This window comes from Apus apus, chromosome Z, assembly GCF_020740795.1.
Source record: "Apus apus isolate bApuApu2 chromosome Z, bApuApu2.pri.cur, whole genome shotgun sequence".
Lineage (NCBI taxonomy): Eukaryota > Metazoa > Chordata > Aves > Apodiformes > Apodidae > Apus > Apus apus.
The window spans coordinates 54,414,993-54,437,251 of NC_067312.1; the positions used below are offsets into that span (position 1 = coordinate 54,414,993).

Consider the following 22,259-nt stretch of genomic DNA (forward strand, 5'->3'; position numbering starts at 1 on the left):
TGACAGCTGTTTGCAGAAGCTGACATTTCATACACTTGCTGATCCTAAGTGGAAGCATTTCTGGATATTAAATTCTGGCCTCATTCTATTTTTGTTCCCAAGGCAACAAACAGCAGGTTAGTGTGAGTTTTAGATACAATCAGTTTAAAAAGCAACCTTATCTCATCCTTTAGCTTCTTGCATGCAAGCTGCTACCAGTGGACAGATAAAATTTAATTACTTAATTGCATTTACTGCTTTAAAAATATTTCCAGGTCTGCTTTGAAGATCAGGTAAGCTTTCCTACCTTCTCCCTCTGGGAATTTTAATTTTGTACAGATTAAGCGCCATCTGCTCCTGACCCCTCAGCGATGCTACTTGTAGAGGTGAGTATTATATTATTTAAACAGTATTTAAATGCAGTATTTAAAGCACCCCCTCCCCCCATCAGTTTGGAGAGACTTGCTGTGGACTGCCCTGCGGCAGCTCCAAGGAAACAGTCACGGAACGGTTTGGGTTGGAAGAGCCCTTAGAAGACCATCCAGTTCCAACCACCTTACGGAGGCAGGGACACCTCCCACCAGCCCAGGGTGCTCAAACCCCGACCCAGCCCGCCCTTGGACACCTCCCAAGGACGGGGCATCCACAGCTTCCCTGGGCAACCTCTTCCAGTGCCCCACCACCCTTACACTGAAGAGTTTCTTCCTCCTATCTAACCTAAATCTCCCCTCTCTCAGTTTAAAACCGTTACCCCTTGTCCTGTCACTACCTTCTCTGATGAAAAGCCCCTCCCCAGCTTTCCTGTAGGCCCCTCCAGGCGCTGCTAAGGCGCTCGGAGCTCTCCCCGCAGCCTCCTCCTCTCCAGGCGGGGCAGCCCCGCTTCCCTCAGCCCGTCCCCCGCGCAGCGCCGCTCCCGCCCGCCCGCCCGCGCGCCAGGGGCGGGAGAGCGGCAGCCAATGGGAGCCCCGCGGGCGGGGGGGGGGGGCGGGGCCGGCGCGTGCCGGCAGTCCGGCGGGCTGAGGCGCGGGGCCCGGCAGCGGGGCCCGGGGGCAGGGGAGTGGGTGTCCCCGCCGCCCTCCGCTGCCATCCCGCAGCGCCGCGCAGCCCCTGCCGGCTCCTCAGCGGCGCTTGGGCAGGTGCGGCGCTTGGGCAGGTGCGGCGCTTGGGCAGGTGCGGCGCTGGGCGCTGGCAGGGGCGCCTCGCGCTGTCCCGCTCCCTTGAGGCGGCGCTCCCTGGGGAGTGAAGCAGGACCGTCGTCTGTGGTATTGCCGGTTCTCCTGGCTTGGGTTTCCTGGGATTATCCTTCGTATTTCTAAATCCTGCTCTTCCTAGTTTAAAACGGAAGCTTCAAACATTCTTGATTAAGATAACTTTCATTCTTACTGATTAACTGACACCCTTAAAATCTAGTAGTACCTCAAGAGGCTAGTAAGCAGTGCGTTACTGTTGGCTATGTTAACTCACAATTATATCACTGTGAGCAATAGCTGAAATCCTATTGCTTAGTATTTGTATGAACGCATGGTTTTAGTGCGATACAGAAATTTCAGCAGGTGGTACACACCAACACTACTGAGTTGCAGCTCCCTGTCCTTCTGCACTTAGTGATACATCCCTTCTTGCTCCACCCTCCCCACTAAGTCTTGGATGCAGACCTGAGGGAGGGTCTGGCAGGTTGTGTGGGAGGTTTTCCTCAGCATCCCCAGCGTTTTTGGTCCTCTGGTCAGATTCACCCCTGGCTAACCACCCACACTCTTTCTATGAGAAAGTCCCCCTCTACCTCATTCTCCATCTGATTTTACACCTTATTTCCTGTTCCTTTTCCTCAACCCACCTTTTACCTCCCCTGTGCTTCCTTTTCGTTGCCCAGACTCCTCTCAATTAAGCCACTAGCCCCTAATTACTTTTTCCTCATTGGTGTCGGTTCTGTTAAAGTCCACACCAAAAACTGGGGTTTTCAACACTGTTTCCTCAGCGATTTTAGCTCGATACCACGTTACCGATACCTACTAGAATGTGTCTGAAGGCAGCCTTCTGTCACAAGTTTCCCGTGTGGCCCTACAGTTCACGTTGGTTAGATCTCATTCCATTATACACTTTTTGGATACGATTATCTTACTTTAGCCTTGACTCTCCTGCCTAATTTTAGTTAAGAAAACTATTGTCTTATCTTATGCATACCTGAGCAACAACATACCTTGTTTTGCGCTCACACCCTGTCTCAACCTCTTGATCACAACCAGCTTTAATACTCACCTTTCTCTTGTGAAACTGAAGAAGGGAAAGAACTCCGCTCTTAAATACATGAGACAGTGAAAAGTCAGTAGCTTAGCTGCGAACTTTGAAAGTTAATTTAGAATCCACAAAAATTAATCCAATCAGTTAATCTCTCAAAGTTATTACTATGGAGTGGTAATTTGTGTTGCTTACATTCACTTAATTGTTTTGAAAAGTTTTCTGTGAAACCAACAGCAAGAGTTGTAGAAAACAAACAAACAAAACAACAAAAGCCCATTTCCTTTGGGTAAAAATAAAAGACCCATGGTCTGTAGTTAGTCATTTAAGTATTTCCAAAGGAAGACTACTGAATGCTGTCGGGAGGCTTCTTCTATAGGAAATATGCTTCTAGGCATATGTGCTAACAGAAATTGGGAAGTTATTCTTGTTGAGCCATAATTACAACCTTTTTAAATTTTTGCATGATATAGGAAATTTTTAATTAATCTATATTCTGTGTATCTTCTAGACAAACGAAGTGTTGAAAACATCACAAACAAAATGTTTGCAGCTCTAAAGTATCATTCAACAGACTACTTATATGAGGTATAGTTTTATTATTTTTCTTAATATTCTGAAAAAATATAGCAGCAACTGAAGAAGAGATTGAATGCACATTAAAAAAAAAAGATACAGAGAACTAAATTCTCAGGAATTCTCTTTCAGTGTGGTTGTAGAACTGTACTTGCTGGAATAACATAGTGAAGTTACCCCAGGGTTTGTTTTACAGGTTTTTTAAATAAAAAATTAAACTACAATTTTCCAAAAACTGAAGCACATAATTTTTGTGTGTGTGTCTGTTGCACTTACAATTCTGTTTTGCAGCCAATTTCCTGCTTAGATCTTTCTTTGGAGAGTGCACTCTGCCTCCTAATGCATAAAATTCAGTTCATTACCTTTTTTGAGATCTAATACAATTTTCTAGCTATTTTAATGTGTATTAGGATAGTGATACACAAAACTGTGTTCCCTACTGATGATAGCGAAAAGTTTCTTTACTGTTGTAGATTAAATTAATGAGGAGCAGATGTTTTTTTCACCTACAATGCATATTTTTGGCTTTGCAGGCGTTAATTGGTTAAGACATAGAAACCTTATAGTCACATGTTTCCTCCTGGCTGCATTCTGTGATGTTATCAACTGCTTATCACTGAAACACACTGTCTTAATTACTTGAGTTTTTACTTATGTACATTTTTGAAGAAAAACTATGAGCCAAATGAGGAACTTCTTTGGCAGAGTAGTGCTTGGCCAAAAGAGGATATTTCTAATGTGTGAGCAGAAGAATGAGGTAACAAGACACAATGGCTTCAAGAGTTCAGGGAGAGTGCAAGTAAACACACAAGTGCTTCTGGCACCTCGCTGGAGAAATGCAGCCTGGGAAGTTGTACAGCAGTAGTACTCATGAGTGAACTGCATTCAGCATTATGAAACACGTTACCCACATTTCATACCTTGCAGGAAATTGTTCCATGTAGTATCTGTGTATGTGTGTGGTGTTTTCTTAGGCTGTAGCAAACAGAACTTCTTTTTCTATTTTAACTCCACCAGTATGCAATCTGTCATTCAATATTTGTGTAAAAACCTTTCACAGCAGTTCCATTCAGTTTGATGTTCAGATTATCCCATGTTTTATATTAATATAAAATAGGTGTTTAAAAAGAGCCAAACATGTTGTGGGCTATTGTGCAAAAGAGAAGAATTACAATTCATGACTGACTTTTCTTACCTGAATTTTGAGGAGTAGGGCAGTGGTGACAGCAGGACAGATGAAAAGTGGTAAAAAATAAATGTTTAATGACCTGCTGAATGGCTGCCCTGAGGCAGTGTGTAATACTACCAGAAGGAGTTAATGGATGTGATCACACATTTAAAGGTGTTACAGACCTGACTCTGCAAGGGATATGCTGTGCTAAAACTGCAGCTTCTTGTTCCACTCTTGTGCTTAACTTCTACCCTCCTGCTAGAAAGTACATGATACTTAAATTGACTTTTGAAGTTTCTGATACATCCAGTGCACTTGCCTAATGCTTTCAATTCATAGGGAATGCTGGAATTCTATGAGCGTATCAAACCCCTGCACATTTGGGCTCAATTTGATGTGAAATCCTCCTCTTAATGTACTTGCTATGCATGTTTATCAACCCCAGCTGCAGTTTTTCCAGCTAGCCAGTGTAAATGTATCTTTGAAGAAAGGAGCCTTTTGAGTCACTATAGACACAAGACTTCAATTCCTCATGCTACTGAGCATTGTAGGTGTCATTACAAAGTCATTTTAGAAGTTCAACATTCTCTTACGATATAAACTAACAAGATGTGCAAGCTGTGTGTGCCTAAAGATGCACATAATATCTTTTGGTTACAAGATAGATTTGCAGAGACCTTTACATTTCCTTGAGAAATAGGGGTAGCCCTTAATAATGGCCTTGAAAAGCACTTTAATATATTTAAGAAAGCCAAAAAAGGCTATGTATTGGCAGACTTTGTAAAGTGAATGAATTCAGCTTAACCTGTGCACTTAGAAATTCATTGAAAATGTTCTGTAAAATGCACAGTTTTCCTGTTTTAAGGCCATTATCGGTGGCAATAGCTCTAGGACATATTTGTTCCACTTTACAAGCATCAGTGGTTGAAAACAGTTTTAGCAACTAAGCTGAAGTTAACTTCAGTAAAACTACATAAACTACCTACTGATGTTTAAAATTTCTTTCTGTTCTCTGTCATATTGTTGCTTGTACGTATTTGTTCAGTGTTTTCTTCTTGAACTCCAGCAGGTCATTGTGTAACCTAGGAGTACTTTGCAAGCTCTTAAGTCACAGTCCTTACAACTTGTTTTAATGAAGAGAAAGGTTGTCATCAGCACTTTCTGTTCCTGTGATCTCTACCAGTAACTTTACTAGCTGTACTTTATGATAAATGTCGTTCTTTTAGTAGTAACTTCTGTAAAGATTTCTTAAACTGATGTGTGGCCAGTAACATGTAGAAGACCTAGGTCCAGTTGCCTGTAGTTCTCTGTTTCTGCCTTCTTTGATCAGGATTTGTAGATAAGATCACTGGAGAAATGTTCTGCTTTGACTTGGCAAGAGGGAGTGCATTAGTCCATATTACGTTTTTCAGTTTTTTACAAAAGCCTTCCAAAGAAAAGATGCTATGATGGGAGGAGTGTTTTACATTTTTTATTAAAATTAACTGGCAAGATCTAAACTTGTGTAAATCCAAACTCCTGTGTAAGAATAATTTTTCTCTGCTTCCTAAACTTCCTGTTAGTTCTGTGTTTCTGTGCTATTTATGCAGTACCACATATGGGCTTTTGTGAAAAAACAACTGTGGAATAGTTTATTGAAGGTGGTTTTCAGTGAAGAGTTCTGAAGTTGCCACATTGACTATTCAATTCTAGAATGCGGTTGATTACTACCATGCTCCCTTGTTGCTTTTACTTAAGATAAAATCACTTTTATAGGGCTTTTGTTTAGCTCATAATGGCACATGGAATATGAGAGGCTTTAAAATCTTATGACCATTTGAAATTGCAGTAGTAGGAATTGTATTAAATAGTTTCTGCTCAGGTTATACACATCTGTCAACTCAGGAGACCAATGCAAGTGTTAAGCTAAGTACTGGTAGTGGCACACACAAAGTTTGGGCAAGTCTAGCTAAGTATATGTGCAGTTTTGCATATGCAGACGTGCAGAATAAAAGTTAAATATCAGGTCAGTTTAATGTTAATATCTTCTCTTAGTTTGGACTGTGTCTGTTTTAGGAAAAAAAAAAATAATAATAAAAAAGAAATATCATGTTCCAGTAGAAAAGACCCAAAACCAGTGGAGCTGTTCAAAGAGGTAGTGTACAAAAAGAAAACAATGGAACTGTTTCTCTCACAATTTTATCACACAACTTTTTTTTTGTGCAGAGCATGGCAAGGCAGAAGTTATCCATCTCAAGATTATCACTTTGCTTTCCTCCCTGTTTACACCAAGATGAAAAGTATCATCTCACTGGACTCTTTGCTGATGATAGGTATAGGAAGCCATGGACTAGAAGTAGGTTATATAGTCCTAAAGTTTTTGTTTTAATTTACGGTGTATTAAAGGAAAAGCTTGTGTTTCTGCATAATATGATAAGTCTGCTACTTTTTTTTTTTTTTTTTTTCCCCAGAAGCAGCAGTATGTCAGGTCATATAACTCTTGTAGGTAGAACATGTTCGTTGCCTAAGTGGAAATAAATGAGTAACAGATATTTATTTGTGTATAGCACCATAAGTGAGGGTGATACTTGATTAGTTTGTAGAGATCTCTGGAAAACTTTCTATCTGAACATGTATTTATGGAAGAAAAGCAATGATCAGAAATAATTAAAATCCTAATCCGTTTAGTTGGGAGAGGTTTGAAAGATGATGCTGAAGTTTTGAGATGTGGAAAAAAAAGTTATTTCCAAGCATATTTCCAATATTTCCAAGCATTCCAAGTAAAATTACATAGAAAAGCCTTTGCATCTTTCTGGTGTATTTTAATTGCTTTTGCTAGTGGTAACTGCAAGCATTGTTTCTTCTTCAAATCCTGTGGAAAGTTTGGTTAGCCTATGAAATGCTTTAGCAATAGAAAAAAAAATTTAAATTAATTTAAACACATTCTGTGTGATTCTTTTTCTCTTGTTTTGTCTTAGTTACTACAACACAGAACATGATTGCTTTTTCCGTATTGGATCAATGGAAGAAGAGTTTAGCTGTGGAGGATTTCCTGGAAAAGTTAGTAACTTTAAGTTAAAAGCATATATTATTCTGTTGATTCAGGTACTCCATGAGTCATAAGCTAATGATGATAACATAATATGGACATGTTTTCTGACATTAGTAAGTGTACAGTGAACCGGAGCTGTGCACTGTCGCAGACAGCTTAAAGATGGCTTTTTCACTAAAAGTAGAATTATGTTTTGAGTTACCTGCTTCCTTATCTCATTTTTATAGTAGTTGTGTAATCTATTTATGACCTTGCAGAAGGTCTCTGAAATCTGTGCATGAACATGGAAAGCAAGCATAAGCATGTTTTCCCCTCCTCCCTAAGACAGTTATCTCTCATAACCATAAATGAAGATACTCAAAGAAGGGTATTTATAAGTCTATGAAAAAGTAGAATAGCCAGCTAGAAAAAGTCAAACTTGCATTATAGCAATTGAGGGCAGATGTATTTATTTTTAAATTATATGTATAAAATCCAAATGTATTGAACTCTGAAATGGAGTTCAATTTTAGAAATAGTTTTGCAGCACAGCCTTTACAGCATACGTACAGTATGAAAGAAAAATAAGATTCTGTGAAACCAGTAAATAGTGAGTATTTCTGCTCTCAATAGTTGGTGTGAAAGAAATAAAGGAATTTTATTTGTTGTTTTACAAGCCATCTAAAATCCGTTATGTTCAAATTTGTGTAAAAAATTGTTTTGAAGAAAACTTGTAGTTGCAGAATTAAGTAATTGTGTACAGAAAATGCCACCATAAGGCTTGTCAGTACCTTACAGTGGCACTCTTCTGTGATTTCACTGATGCAGTCTCTAACTGCATTTCTATGTACTATTTTTTCATCATAACCCTCTGCTCATTCATGGCACAGGAACAATCATGCTCTTAGAGTGGATCAGGGCTGTTCAACGAATCATGTGGCTGGCTGTGAAATTCTGCCTCTGTTGTAGGAGTGAAAAAATGCTTTTCTTTTAGAAGTGGTATTGCTTGAAAAGGAATTGCTTAGCTCTCAAAAAAACATAGTTACTGGAGGAGAAAAAAATTCAACTGAGAAGCATACAACAGGAGTTTTTCTGGAAGAAAAAAAATTCTCCTTCATTTGAAAGTGCTATAAACTCTCTTGGTGTTCTTCTCTGTAATTCATAGAATCATGGAATTATTTGAGTTGGAAGGGACCTTAAAGATCATGTTTAAACCCCCTGTATGGACAGGAACACTTCCCACTAGACCAGGTTGCTCAGAGCCTCATCCAGCCTGGCTTTCAGCTCTTCCTCGAATGGGGTTTCCACAACTTCCCTGGATAACCTGTGCCTGTGTCTAACTGCCTTCATAGTGAAGAATTTCCTCCTAATGTCTAACCTGAATCTCCTCCTCTTTCAGTTTAAAACCATTACCCCTTGTCCTCTCACTACAACCTCTTGTAAAAAGTCCCTCCCCAGCTTTCCTGTAGGCCCTTCAGGTACTGGAAGGCTGCTATAAGGTCTCCCCAAAGCCTTCTCTTCTCCAGGCTGAACAGCCCCAACTCTCTCAGCCTGTTTTCATGGCAGACATGCTCTAGCCCTCAAATCATCGTTGTGGCTCTCCTCTGGACTTGCTCCAACAGGTCCATGTCCTTCTTATGTTGGGGGCTCCAGAACTGGACACAGTACTGTGGGTGGGATCTCACAAGAGCCAAGTAAAGGGGGAGATTCACCTCCCTTGATCTGCTGGCCACACTCCTTTTGATGCATCCCAGCACACAGCTGGCTTTCTGGCCTGAAGACTGAGGCAATGTAGTAATTGAGTACCTCAGCCTACTCTATGTCCTGTACGGCAAGCTCTCCAGTGCCTTCTGAAGGGGGCCCACAGTTTTCCTCATCTTCCTCTTGCTGCTGACATACTTGTAGAAACTTTTCTTGTTGTTCTTAACATCCATGGCCAGTTCCAACTCTAGCTGTGCTTTGGCCTTTCTTACCCTATCCCTTGTTTCTCTGACAACTTGTACTCCCCCCAGGATACCTGGCCCTGCTTCCACTCCCTGTATACATTGTTTTCAATTTAACTGTGTCCAGAAACTCATCCATGCAGGCCTCCTGGCACTCCTGTCTGCCTTCCTCTTCATCAGGACACATAGCTCGTGGGCATGAAGGAGATGATCCTTGAATATGGAGCAGGTTTCCTGGGCTGCCCTTCCCTCCAGGGCTTTGTCCCATGGTTCCCTACCAAGCAGATTCTTGAAGAAACCAAAATCTGCTCCCTTGAAGTCAAGGGTAGTGAGCTTGCTTTGCTCCTTCCTTGGTGCCCTAAGGATCCTGAATTTGACCATGTCATGATTCCTGCAGCCCAGTCTCCCATTAAGTCTTGGACCTTGGAACATTATTTAAGAATCATCAAGAAGTATGGAGACATTTAGATGTTTTTTTGGCACTATGTAATTCCTGGAGCTTGGTTTAAGAAGTTGAATGCTGCCTTGGTATCTAATTTGGTTTAGGCTTTGTCAGAACTCTGGTCTGATTTTGGGCAAGTAATTTCCACCAAAAACTCTGCAGTTACTCACTGAACGTGCTCCTCTTATTTTCTGGCAGACCTGAAAAAATGAGTACTCATAACTGAAGTTGGTTGGATAGTACTGGTGCTTTAACATGGAAAACTGCCAAATGCTTTCAAAGACTAGGAGTTTGATGTCTTAAATTGGCACCCAGTACAAGTATCTTGGTTGTGTTCTAGCAAATGTAGATCATAATATTACCATTTTTATGGGAATCTTGTGAGTATTAATGGATTCATTTTTTGTCTTTCTCACAATGCGATTAGAACTACCCATGTGTATTCAGCTTGGGTTTTGTTAAAGGGCTTACAGCCATATGCTCAATAGAGAACATAATAGCATTGAACAATATTCCTTAATCAGTCAATGAGAAGAAAAAAAATAATTATGATGACGTCTTTACCAGATACAGTAGCTGGTAGGGCATAACGGAGTGCAAGTTTTTAAACTGAGGCCAGTTAAAAGTTTTCTAGCATTTCAGTGACTTGCTGTGTAGCTTTCAACATTATTTTGATCGAGATTTTTAATGCAACTTCTCCTTTTCTTTTTTGAAGAAGAAAAGAAAACAATACCTGGAAAACATTCTCGGCTTTGGTCCTTTAGATCCATAGTACTAGTCTTAACCTTCTAAACCCAATAGTGAGATAAATATTTATAAGGCTTATTAGGGGAATTGAGTAAGTTTCCTTGTGATGCTTGTATTCCTTTCTTGGTTTGATGGGAAGTACACTCTATAAGGTAACAGCCATTCGTCTCTTCACAGTTCATGTCTCTCTAGGGTTCAGATAACTAATAGATGTTGCAGTCATTAACTTTTAGCTCTGTATGCCCTCCTTTGCTTGTTGACCTCAGGCTTGTGGTAATAGGTGAAAAAGTGTCTTATGCTTCTCAAATTTTGGATCTGAAGCCCCAACTCTCCCCTGGTTATGTGTGTTACAAAGAATGCACATTATGTGAAAACTAAGCTGATTCTAATTTCAACCCCTGAACACAAAAATAGAAAAATATTAAAAATTGAATAATATTTTTTAAAGGAACAGGTTTTCAAAGTTGCAGAAATTTTATTGGGCCATAGAAGTAGAAATAAATGAATTAATTAATAAAATATAGTTATTTGTTTGGGTTGTCAAAACAAACCAGGAAATGATATTATGGAGACTTGCATTTTAATAGCTTAACTGGGGTTGGACTAGATAACCTCTAGAGGTGCTTTCCACCCTCAACCATGTTGTGATTTTGTGATCTGGAAGCATTTTATTGTATTTTCAGGTTTTAATTCAGTCCTACATCTATCAGTGTAATAAGTATGCTGCTACTTTTTAAAATAAAACTGCATAGATTGTGATATTTTAGCACAAAAAGTAATCACAAAATGAATTATATCTGAAATTATTCAGCCTTGTAATGACCTTGGACTATATGTTCAGATTAATGCTGAAAGCTATACTGCAGAACAATTGGAATTACATTCTGCATCTTTGGGAAAAAAGATGAGGCTATTATATTCAATAAAATAATCTTTGCACCTTCAGAGAGTAATAAATGTTATGAAGATGCTGTAGAACCTGTGACCAAACATGAAAATACATTCTCTAGAATAAAAACAGTAACAGAAAAAAAGAATTCCCAAATAAGTTGTTACACAGAGTGACTTATGTATCAACAGTGAACAAGAATCACTTAGATGCCATTTCAAGGCATAGGAAATGCCAAGGATGAGGAAGCTATATGGGACCAAGCAGCATTTACTTTTACCTGTTGTTTTAGCATGTAAGTTAGTCATAACATCTGGATAAAGCTTAGGAAATCAGTGCCTGTATTACATTCCACTTACAGAAAATTTGAAATTATTTCACTTGATGTATTTTAAAATTAAGTGCCCTTAGGCCGTTTACCAATGAAAAATTGATTGGAATGAGACTAGAAAATAAGGAGCAAGGAGAAAAGGTTGTGTTTGTGAGAAAGGACACCTGACAGAAAAGAAGATAAGGAAGTGAGTCTATAAATCCTAGAAACTGCCCAATTACTGAATTGGATAAATCCCCTAACTAGCTTTAGTACATGCACTTAATTGCCACACTGATGACAGGACTAAACTGTCTGTATTTCAAAGATATCACTGAAAATTCTGATTTATACTGTAATGGTCTAATTGAAGCTAAATATGTTAATCCTAATGCAGTGCCTTCTGTGTTCAAAACACTGTATGACTTCAACACATTGCCCAACTTGGAGTTTTCTGTCATTTAAAATACTTACCATTTTCCAGAACAGCCTTAGTAAGGGCTTGACTCTGGAGAAGGCTGGCCCATGTAATCTCAAACCAGTGACCCACTTTAGGCATGATCTAACTGAAACTCTAGGAAAACCAGTGAAGGTGGCCCATGTGTAACTTGGCACAGTGCTCTTAAGTTTCATGGATCTTCAAAAGCTTATGCTGTGTTGAAGTTTGAACAATAGTTATTACCAATACTTCACTGCTTGTGACTATACTGCTTGTAGTTTCAAAATTAACTTTTGAGTTATACTGTCTTGTAAAATAGTTGATTTTCTTAGAGTTATGTAGTTGAGATTCATCAATTATTGATGCCTAAACAGGAAGGTCCATACCAAAATTCAGAGGTGCACTCACGTACTGATTCCATTTATGAGATTTACTTCCAGATGACCAGTAAATAGTAAGATTATGTAATGCAAGAGATTATTAAAAAACAGAATAAATCAATAGAATGCATAGTTGAGAAATCAGTTTTCTGAAATTACAATATTAATAAGTATAGATGAGCAAAATATTGCGGTTCTTCAGCAGTGTCACTACCCATCAGTCAGTTCATTGTTCCAGTCAATTAACATGGATAACTGTGGGAAACTGTTCATTTCTTCCCCACATAAAACCATATTTTAATTATTACAAATATTTTGCCTAGATGCATAATTAACTCAATAATATGATTATATTTTTTTCAGTCAAATGATTTTGGGTTTTATTTGACAAACCAGGGTGGGGGTTTCTGATACACAGTAGAGGTATTGAGATTTGTATGAAAAGTGACAGGAAGATGAAGTGGGTTTGTTTCTTCATTTATGCTGTCTTTCCCCTATTGCACTTACTGCTGTACTTGCAATTCCTGCATGATTTTTCAAACACAACTATACATGCAACCTAATAAAAAAATTATGTAATAAATATAATTACATGTGTAGCTTTGATGAATTTTTTTTCTAGCCATTGTCCTTTTCAATATAATGCTAGAGGTAAACTTAATTTTTTTTGGGAGGGGGAAGAATTAACCATGTAATTTGACTGTGGGTCTAGTGAATAGTGATAACAACTCTGTAATTTCCAATCTTCAGTGAATATACTGAGTATCAAAGTTCTTAGAGTATCTTTTCAGTGCTGTTTGAGTGACTGAGGAGTCAGGGAAGTCTGACAGTGTTTTTCCAACAGCTTAAGTGTCAGATTTTTTTTTTCTGCTTTTTAGGAAACCTATCTCTTCTCTAGGGTTCCTTGTAAATAATGCATTAATAGAAATTGTTCCAAGTTCAAATCCCTGCTCTCAGACTGACTTAGAAGAAGGACCTTTTTTGATTACAAAGAATGTTTTTGAGGAAGAATACATCCAAGAAAAATATTTGAAGATTGACTCGGCCCCTGAATTTAAAGAACAATGGCAAGGTAGAGTGTTTAATTCACTGTTTTCTAACTTCTTGTGGAGTGAGCTTGTTAACTTCCATAATTTTTCTCCATGATCCATAGACATGGAAGAGATCATTTGGGTGATCACAGCCTTTGCAATTGCAGAAGTTGTAACTATTAAATAGATATTTATTCCCTGGAGAAGAAGGGGATTATGTTAACAGTTCAAGGTGGTTGCAAGCCAAAATAAGTTTCAGGCTGTTCAAATATATTACAAAAGATGACAAAAGGTATTACCATATGTAGATCTTCTCAGGCATTGATCAAAATACTAATGGTTGTTTTTGCCTCTAATAAAATTCGATCCCTGTGGCGTGTTCTTTTACTGTGCTAAGGAGGGAAAGAAGTAAGGAGTTACTGGGGTGAAGATAGGAGTTTTTTGTTGATCTGTCAATTATATTACCTTAGAAAAGGAAAGTAATGTAATAATTTACTAAGAGCTTTTTTCCACACATAGAGGAGGCAGGTGGCTCTTGGTACAATGTTGTAGAAGATAACATTTAGTAGGAACACACTGTCAACAATGGAAGTGCGTGACAGTTATAATTGAAAAGTAGTTACATTAGTTCATCTGGTTAAGTAATTAGCAAATTTTTTTTCCGAAGGTAGGTGACATATGACAGAAAGTTTCAGTAATTTATAAAACTTTCTATATTGCATGCTAACAAAGAGAAAAAAATAATTCAGATACTTTCCCATGTCTTAGCTGTTACTTTTTGTACCCTTTATTGTTGGTCTTCTCCTTCTCTAAACTACTTTTTTGTTGCTTCAGATTGATACATTTAGGTTTTGATGTGTATAGAGAGACTGCCTCATTTCTACATTAAAAATTAAACTAAAATATGTTTCTCAACCAAAACCTGCCTCAGAAGTTTCTTTGTCATATTTTACACTGCAAAAAAGGGAATGAAGAGGAAGTAACTATTCTTATTAACAGATGTTATGTAAGACAAAAGACAAAGCAAAATAAAACCAAAGCTTATTGCATGAAATTTTGAAAGGCTGAACTTTGTTGCATATGAAGCTTTAAAATTGTAAAATATTAAAAGTAAAAAATAGTCCGTCTTGTTGACATATATAGCATTCCAACAGTTGCTCAACAATTTTATATTATTCTGATAATTCTTCTTAGGTTTTTACTACTTGTTAATGTATTTTTTATATTTTCTTCAGATTTATGTATGCAAGAGGAAATAATTTTTATTGATCATCTTGAAAATTTTCGTAAAAAGCTGCCCACTTCATCTGTATTTTTGAGCAGACTACAGTTTTTTTTAGTGAAAGATCCACTTTTAGATTCTGAAGGACAGAATTTAAGAGAAGAGAACATCTTCAGGTATCTACAAATTGTTGTATAACATTAAACATAAATAATAGTCTATGAGTAATGCCATTGACATTTTAACATCTTCCATTGTGTGTTAACTTTTTAACTACTTAACATTTGCAATAAGTAAACATGAGCTTTTCTTCTTATTTATGAAAAAATGAGTGTGATGAAATTTATATGCATTATACAAGAAAATGGGTAAATTAAATTTTGTAATTTTTACATACTGTAAGTGTGAAATGTGCTCTGGAATGTAACTTTGGAATACTGAAAAAATGTCTGTTTCTAAGGGACCTAGTCCTCCCTCAGACTGACTGATTTCCTATCAGTAATATGCCACTAAACTTAGTTTGGCCTGGATTTTACACATGCTTTCATGTACCTTCTTTCTCTCCTCAGTCATGCTGTCAGCAAATCCATGCTCTTACCCCACTGAATTGTGTTTCTTCAAGTTGTGTGACCTAGTCTAGTGGTAGGGTTCCCTGCTCATGGCAGGGGGGTTGGAGCTTAATGGTCTTTAAGGTCCCTTCCATCCATAATGATCTATGATTCTAAGTTGAAATATGAATTATTCTCAGATTTTTGCTTACTTGCATATTGCTAAGTTGATTGAATTTAATTGAATATTGTCTATTGTCATGAATCTGAAGAATGTGTTATTTTAAAACAGGTATAAGTTATATTCAGAACGTGCCTAGTATTTTCTAAATACATTCCAGAAGTCTGGCTAAATTTTTGCACTAATTTACTCCATGTCTGGATGACCTGTGTAGCTTCCTCTGCGATTGACAGGGTTGCATGACACATAAGCAAGGAAGAACAGATTTTAACTGATTTAACTGTACCTATAGAGTAACAGACCAGAGAGGAGTGGGGTTGTTTGCCTTTTTTTCAAACATGAGCCCTGATTTTTCAGTAACTCTTAGACGCAAGACTACATGCACGTGTGAGTACTGTACATATCCAGTGAAGAGAACATGATTCAAATACTTCAAAGAGTTTTGGGAATACCAGTCACAGGAGAAAAAAATGCTAGTGTGAACCTTTATGGAAAGAACTCTGACCTGCTGATCTGCAGTTTACTAGCAAAGCCACCAGCCTTCTCAAGCAGGGAGTCCAAACCCAGTGAAGCACACATGGAGATGCATTTAAGCAGAGAGATACAATTAGACAGACCTCTACTTAAGATAAAAGTCAGTGAGCACCTGGCTAGGTGTGGAACAATTTATATTCTTCAGTCTAAAGTATTCATCCAGGAAAGTAGTGGTGTCAGTGACTGCTGAGCAGACTGTCCTCCTTAGAAGATACCTTGGAGAACAGGGCTTATGAGGAAGAGGCTGAGGGAGCTCGGGCTGTTCAGCTTGGAGAAGAGGAGGTGGAAGGGAGATTGCATTGCTCTCTACAACTACCTAAAAGGAAGTTGTAGTGAGGTGGGTGTTGGCCTCTTCTCCCTAGTGACCAGTGGTCAAGAAATGGGGTCAAGCTGCACCAGGGGAGGTTCAGATTGGATATTAGGAAAAATTTCTTCACAGAAAGAGTGGTGAGGCATTGAAACAGCCTGCCCAGGGAGGTGATGGATGCACCATCCCTGGAGGTGTTCAAAAAAGAGGTGGATGTGGTGTTTCAGGAGATGGTTCGGTGGTTAGGTGTTTTAGGGCAGACGGTTGGACTTGATGATCTTGATGGTCTTTTCCAACCTTGATTACTCTGTGATTCTATCCCCCTAAAAATTCATTACGGATTCAGTGCCTGTAACAGCCATGAGGGACAAACATGATTAATAGTTTTAATTTTACTTGGAAGATCTTCATCACTGTTCTGCTTGTATCCTTGCTTTAGAAGGCAGGTAGTAGCCTCTCTTCTGAGTTTTACTTCTTGGCATTTTAAAAGTTTTTCAACTAAACCAGGGGAAATATTTTTAATTTACATTTTAATTAATAGTGAGTACACTGTGCCTCCTCTGGTGCTGAATGATTCCTGAAAATAGAAACGAAAAGTGACAAAACATAAATAATGTCAACATTTGAGATTGCAGAGGTTTTGTATATAGCAGAAGAACTTGACCTTAGAAGAAAATTAGGCTTGCATCTTTTGCAGAAGACATTTTTACATGACAGGACTTACATGTTGGGATTATTAACAATTTCAGTATGGAGGGGGGGTTTCTGTAACTTTTTTTTAAGGTAAGTCCTAATATGAAGTGGTTCTACTCTGCATATAAGATACTATTTATTGAAATACAATTTCATGTAATTATACAGATTGGTACATCCCTTGGAATTGCTTTCTTAGAAAAGCATGGATTTAGAAAAATAATTTTTCCTGCATATATGGCTATCAAAGCTACTGCTAAGACTTTCAGTCAAGAAGCATTTGGAAAACGTCCTCAGGGACATGGTGTGAACTTTGGGGTTGTCCTTTTCTGGGGCGGGAGTTGGACTTGATGACCCAGGCTGTCAGAGGAGATGGTTGACCCATCATCCCTGGAGACATCTAAAAAGATAGATGTGGTGCCAGGGGACAGTGTTTAGTGGTGAACTTGACAGAGTTAGGGTAGTGGTTGGACTCAATGATCTTAAAGGTCTTTTCCAACCGGAGTAATATTGTGATACTGTGGTATGAAGTCATACAAAGAAGTAACTTGCTTTATGATCTTTTGAAGGGAATGTTTGACTTTCCAAAATGGAATGGAGATTCAAGAGAGTAAAAAAGAAATGTGGGAGATTAAAGAGAACTTCTGTACTATATCTGTAAAAGATGAAGAGGTATCATCATATTGTTTCTCAGTTAACATCATATTAATTATTGCTTTATGTTTTGCATAAGAGTTTGTTCATCTGCAAGTCATTTTACTGAATGCTTTTCATACTTGCCAAATATTTGTAGCCTTCATATTTAAAACACTGGTATTATATGTGATTTGTATTGTTGGGAATCTCCACTCTGATTATCTGTTTCTCCTAGAACCTGATGTGTTGGCACTTTTATGTAGGCACTGTCACACTACAAGTAAAAATTAACCAAAACAGGAAGCCATGACATGCATGGGAGAGGGAATATTTCAAGACACATTCTGGATTTTTTGTTGGGGGGGGGTGCAGCTTGGATTCTGTTTTTAAAAGCAGTAAAGACTATTTTTGCTCAATTTTTCAAAATTCTAAGAAAACAAACTTTCAGTTAAATAAATGAGGATTTTGCTTGATTTGGAACAATAAGTTCAGATCCACTTATTACGCTCCACTGACTCCATTTGAAATACGGTAACACTATTTTTTTCCCTCTGCTTTGAGCAAAGCTTTGTTTACGCTGTCTAAATGTCATATGACTTCTTTCTTAAAAGCTCTTTTATTGGCTTAGAATTTAACTATTTCAAGATTTTGAACTTTGACTGTACAGTAATATCAAAGGAAATTTACTTAATGTTCTGTTGTGATTAATATTTTTCAGTATTTCATGTTGCCTGTTGAGTTAGAATTCTGCAAACCCAGTAAAGGGAGATCAGATTCTGTTAAGATTCCATCATCCTTGGAACTGAAAGAGTTGTTACATTTAGCTCCAGAAACCATGGCTGATGAAGACATGTGCAAAAACCTGGTCAGAGAAGGTGAGGGCTGGTTTCTGTAAATGCTTGAACTGATTTTGCATTCATTTGCACACATTTATCACCATCTAGTTCTATTAAGTTCACTTACGAATCCAATCACAGCCTACCAAATGAGGATTTCTCTGTATGAGACTATGAACTATGGAAATTTGTGAGTAGTAAAAATGTTTCCTCAAGTAGCCCAAGGGAAGTAAACTATTGCTGTTTGGTTCAATCCAGAGTTGTATTGTAATCTTGGACACAAATTTAACACAGGCCATGATTCATTGTATCCAGTCTACCATTAATATAATTATTTAGTGTTTTCTTATCTGTATTTAAATTTACTTTCAGAGACATCCTTAAGAGGCTTAGATGCAGTACAGTCATATGATAAAATTTTCTCGTATTACATTATGATTTCAAACATTAAAGCAGATTTCTGGGCAAAGAGGGTTAAATATTTCCATGGATAACAGGATCATTTTAAATTACAATAGTAATTTCTTAAAAGGAATTAAAGAGTAGTTAGTAAATGCTTTTACACTACAGAGAAGTGCAACATTAATGACAGTTATTGGCTATTTTATCGATATCTCTGGTAGTATTTTGTGTAGTTAAGAGAAAAAGGCAATGCCTGAGATTTTTAAATTTTGATTTTAAAAACCAGTTTGTATTGGTTTTGTCAAACCAGTGAGGAAAACCACTTTTTTTCTGGACAGGAAGCAGCAGCTCAAATAAGCAAGAGTCATGCTTCTGAGCATGGAGGTCATGTGCAAAATTCTGTTTCTGCTAGGGCAGCAGTTTGGAGTAACCCAGTCTCTTCTTGAAGATAGAAACAAAACTTTTAAAGCATATATTGGAGAAAGGCATTTCATGTACATTCCTCTAATACATTTAGTACATCACAGCCTACATGCCATGCTTCAAGCTGAATGACCCAACCTCCACTGCAGAGGTTTTGTTTGATTTTGTTTCTTTTTAGTAGCAAGAGAATCTACATACACAAACACCTGCTAAACTGCATTTAAGCTACCTACTTGTTCCAGAAATCACATCACTGTAGGCTTAAAAACTTCAAATAGTTCAGAGAGCGATTGTATAATATTGTATATTTTTTTCTGGCACCTCTAAGGGATGACACTAAGTACTGCTCTGATTAGCTATGGAATTTGGGGTTCCTATATATAGCTGTAATTTTTCAGAACAATATGTTATGAAGAATCAATAAAAATATTAAGAGAAAAAAATACTCTGGCAGGAAAAAGGAATAAATGGTTCATCTACGGCACCTTTTAAAATATTATTTCAGATCTCAAAACTGAAATTACATACAAAATAGAAATTTCCCAGTACTGTGCCATGCCACAAGAGGTTTGCTTCAGTGATAGCGGAAGTACGTTGGAATTCTGTGAGTCAGGTAGGAAGATGCAAATAAGTCAAGGGGTGACATTTAAAATTAATTATTCGAGTGATTGTCCCTGTATTATGCATATCTTCTTGGGAGGACATGCACCATATAGATATAATATAATCTACTATTTTGTACCTGCACCATAAGCAGGTAGAAGTGCCATACTCGTTTCAGGAGTTTTAAAGTTAAACACAACCAACTTCACAGTTGCTTCATGTTGCTCTTGCCTGCAAGTGATGTCTATATCTTTTTTTCACCTTTAATTTCATGCAGTAAAACCTCTGCAGAGTCTGGACAAAGTGGTAATGCTGAATGAACATGTACCTCTTATCCTAATTTATATCCTATCTTGGAAGAAATCTATCCCTTAAAGCGGTAGCAGTGTTGTGTTCCAGTGCATGTTCACTTGATAGTTTTCCATCCAGCACTTACTAAAACCCTTGAGACATTTTGAGTTTTCTTAAGACAAGACCACACTTCTTGTTTTAGTTTCAATATAATTTAAATGGAACTGATGGTTTTTCCCTTCAGGCTAATAACATCACACTCCTGATATTGTATTGCTTTTGGTGGAAGCAATCACATCAGACACAGTGTCTGATGTAAACTCTTAAGGCAAACACACCATATTTGTCCCACCAAGACAAAGTTAAACCTAGTTTCCATCTGGAAATTATTGCCTAGGATGATTAACTGTAATCCGACTGCTCTTTACTTCTAAAGCTTATGATAAGCAGGAGGAGCTTAAGTGCTGTAGAGCTGAGCAGTTTGAGATCCTCATCCTGCATACAGTAATAACAAGTTGACTGTGAGCTTATCTAGGATATTGTCTATTCCTCCAAAGTAGATGAGTAGTTAAGCCATCTTGAATTGTTTTTAAAAGAAAATGATGACATTAATTTTTATTGCCAGTTTTCTGGCTTAGCTCTGCCATTGAATCAGGCAAGATGCAAGCATTGGGGCATGGATGGCTTCCATGTATTTTTTTCCTTTTTGTTTTTTTTTAGGTTATACTCAGATCTGTAGGATCTGGCTGTTAGTTTTCACAGAACATGGAGGAGCTGTGTTTTTTGTGACCTTCACTTTCTGAGCTTAATGAGAAATAATATTAGAAGAATGCCAGAGAGACTAATACTACGGCAACTGGTGTAAACTGCCAGTTTTTATGGAATTACACCAAAATCAATAAAGTTGCAAATTCCTTATTAGATTTGAATAAATTATATTTGAATAACACATAAAGATGTCCACGTTTAATATGATTGAAAAAAAAAAAAAAGGATAGGAAAAGTGATTTGCAAGGACTTCTGACATGCTGGATTTGTTTGTGTACGGCTGTAAAAAAACTGGTGATGGGATTTATTTCAGTGGTCTTCGCTAGAAATTACAATGAATACTACTTCTGCTTCGGAGAGTAATTTTGTCTTTAAAATTGTGACAGTTTCTGAAGTTCCTGAGTCCACTCATCTGAATGTTACAGCCACAAAATTGTCTCAAGTCTCTCTCCTGTCTAATTAAGTTAATTTATGTGAGAAGGAAATAAAGGATGAGCACTTAATACCAAAACCTCAGCCATAGTACCTTGTGATTTAATCCTCAAAATCATCTTAGAAGTGAAGAGTATTTAGCCAGAGCCACATTACAGAATGAGTAAAGAAATGTGAATCTCCCCCTTTACTTGGCTCTTGTGAGATCCCACCAGCAGTACTGTGTCCAGTTCTGGAGCCCCCAACATAAGAAGGACATGGACCTGTTGGAGCAAATCCAGAGGACAGCCACAAAGATGATCTGAGGGCTGGAGCATGTCTCCTATGAAAACAGGCTGAGAGAGCTGGGGCTCTTCAGCCTGGAGGAGAGACAGCTCACAGCAACCTTAGAGTACCTGAAGGGGGTACATGAAAGCTGGGGATGAACTTTTTACAAGAGCTTGTAGTGAGGGGACAAGGGGTAATGGTTTTAAACTGAAAGAGGAGGGGATTCAGGTTAGACATTAGGATTAAATTCTTCGCTATGAAGGTGGTGAGACACTGGCACAGATTGCCCAGGGAAGTTGTGGAAGCTCCATCCCTGAAAGTGTTCAAGGCCAGGTTAGATGGGGCCCTGAGCAACTTGGTCTAGTGGGAGGTGTCCCTGCCCATGCAAGGGGGTTGGAACTGGATTATCTTTAACGTCCTTTCCAACTCAAACCATTCTATGATTCTATTATTCCACAGTTTGGGGTTTATTGCTTATCCAGTGAATTGTCCCATGAAAATATTCTGTATTTTAATCAAAAACTTAATGAGTGTAAAATTGCTAAGTATATTTGTTACATTCACAAATAGCTTTGTATTTTAGATTTTTTGTTTGTTTGTTTTGTGTGGGGTTTTATGCAATTTCCAGCTAAATATATTCCCTATCTGAAAGACGAAATGGAAGTACCTTTAACCCCTCCATACAGAAAGCAAAGATCATGGATTAATTTTCTGGGCACAGAACTTGAAGAAGAGACTATTCATCTTTCTACTAACAGGTAATGAAAACTTTGTAGTAATAAATCCTTTAAATTATAAGTCCTCAAAAGTAGTGCAAATTTAACTTCAGTCTATTTGTGCAACAGTAGTAATATTCTTTGAGATAGCTGCATAGATTTTTGTTTTGCATGTAAAAATGAATGGAATGTGTGATCCACATATTAGGTTTTTCAAGGGAGCTTGAAAAAAGAAATGATGGTCGCTA

At 37.8% G+C, this 22,259-nt stretch overlaps 1 protein-coding gene across 1 annotated transcript in view; it reads left to right on the plus strand.

Moving 5' to 3' along the window:
* Positions 1 to 2,757: 2,757 nt before the first annotated feature.
* Positions 2,758 to 22,259, plus strand: part of SHOC1 (shortage in chiasmata 1) — a 55,037-nt gene continuing 35,535 nt past the window's right edge. Inside the window, exons 1-9 of the mRNA XM_051643007.1 lie at positions 2,758 to 2,802; positions 6,167 to 6,296; positions 6,919 to 7,000; positions 13,000 to 13,193; positions 14,388 to 14,550; positions 17,207 to 17,309; positions 17,992 to 18,148; positions 19,440 to 19,547; positions 21,924 to 22,053. Coding sequence (XP_051498967.1) covers positions 2,758 to 2,802; positions 6,167 to 6,296; positions 6,919 to 7,000; positions 13,000 to 13,193; positions 14,388 to 14,550; positions 17,207 to 17,309; positions 17,992 to 18,148; positions 19,440 to 19,547; positions 21,924 to 22,053 — 1,112 coding nt within the window. The remainder of the gene's footprint in view (positions 2,803 to 6,166; positions 6,297 to 6,918; positions 7,001 to 12,999; positions 13,194 to 14,387; positions 14,551 to 17,206; positions 17,310 to 17,991; positions 18,149 to 19,439; positions 19,548 to 21,923; positions 22,054 to 22,259) is intronic.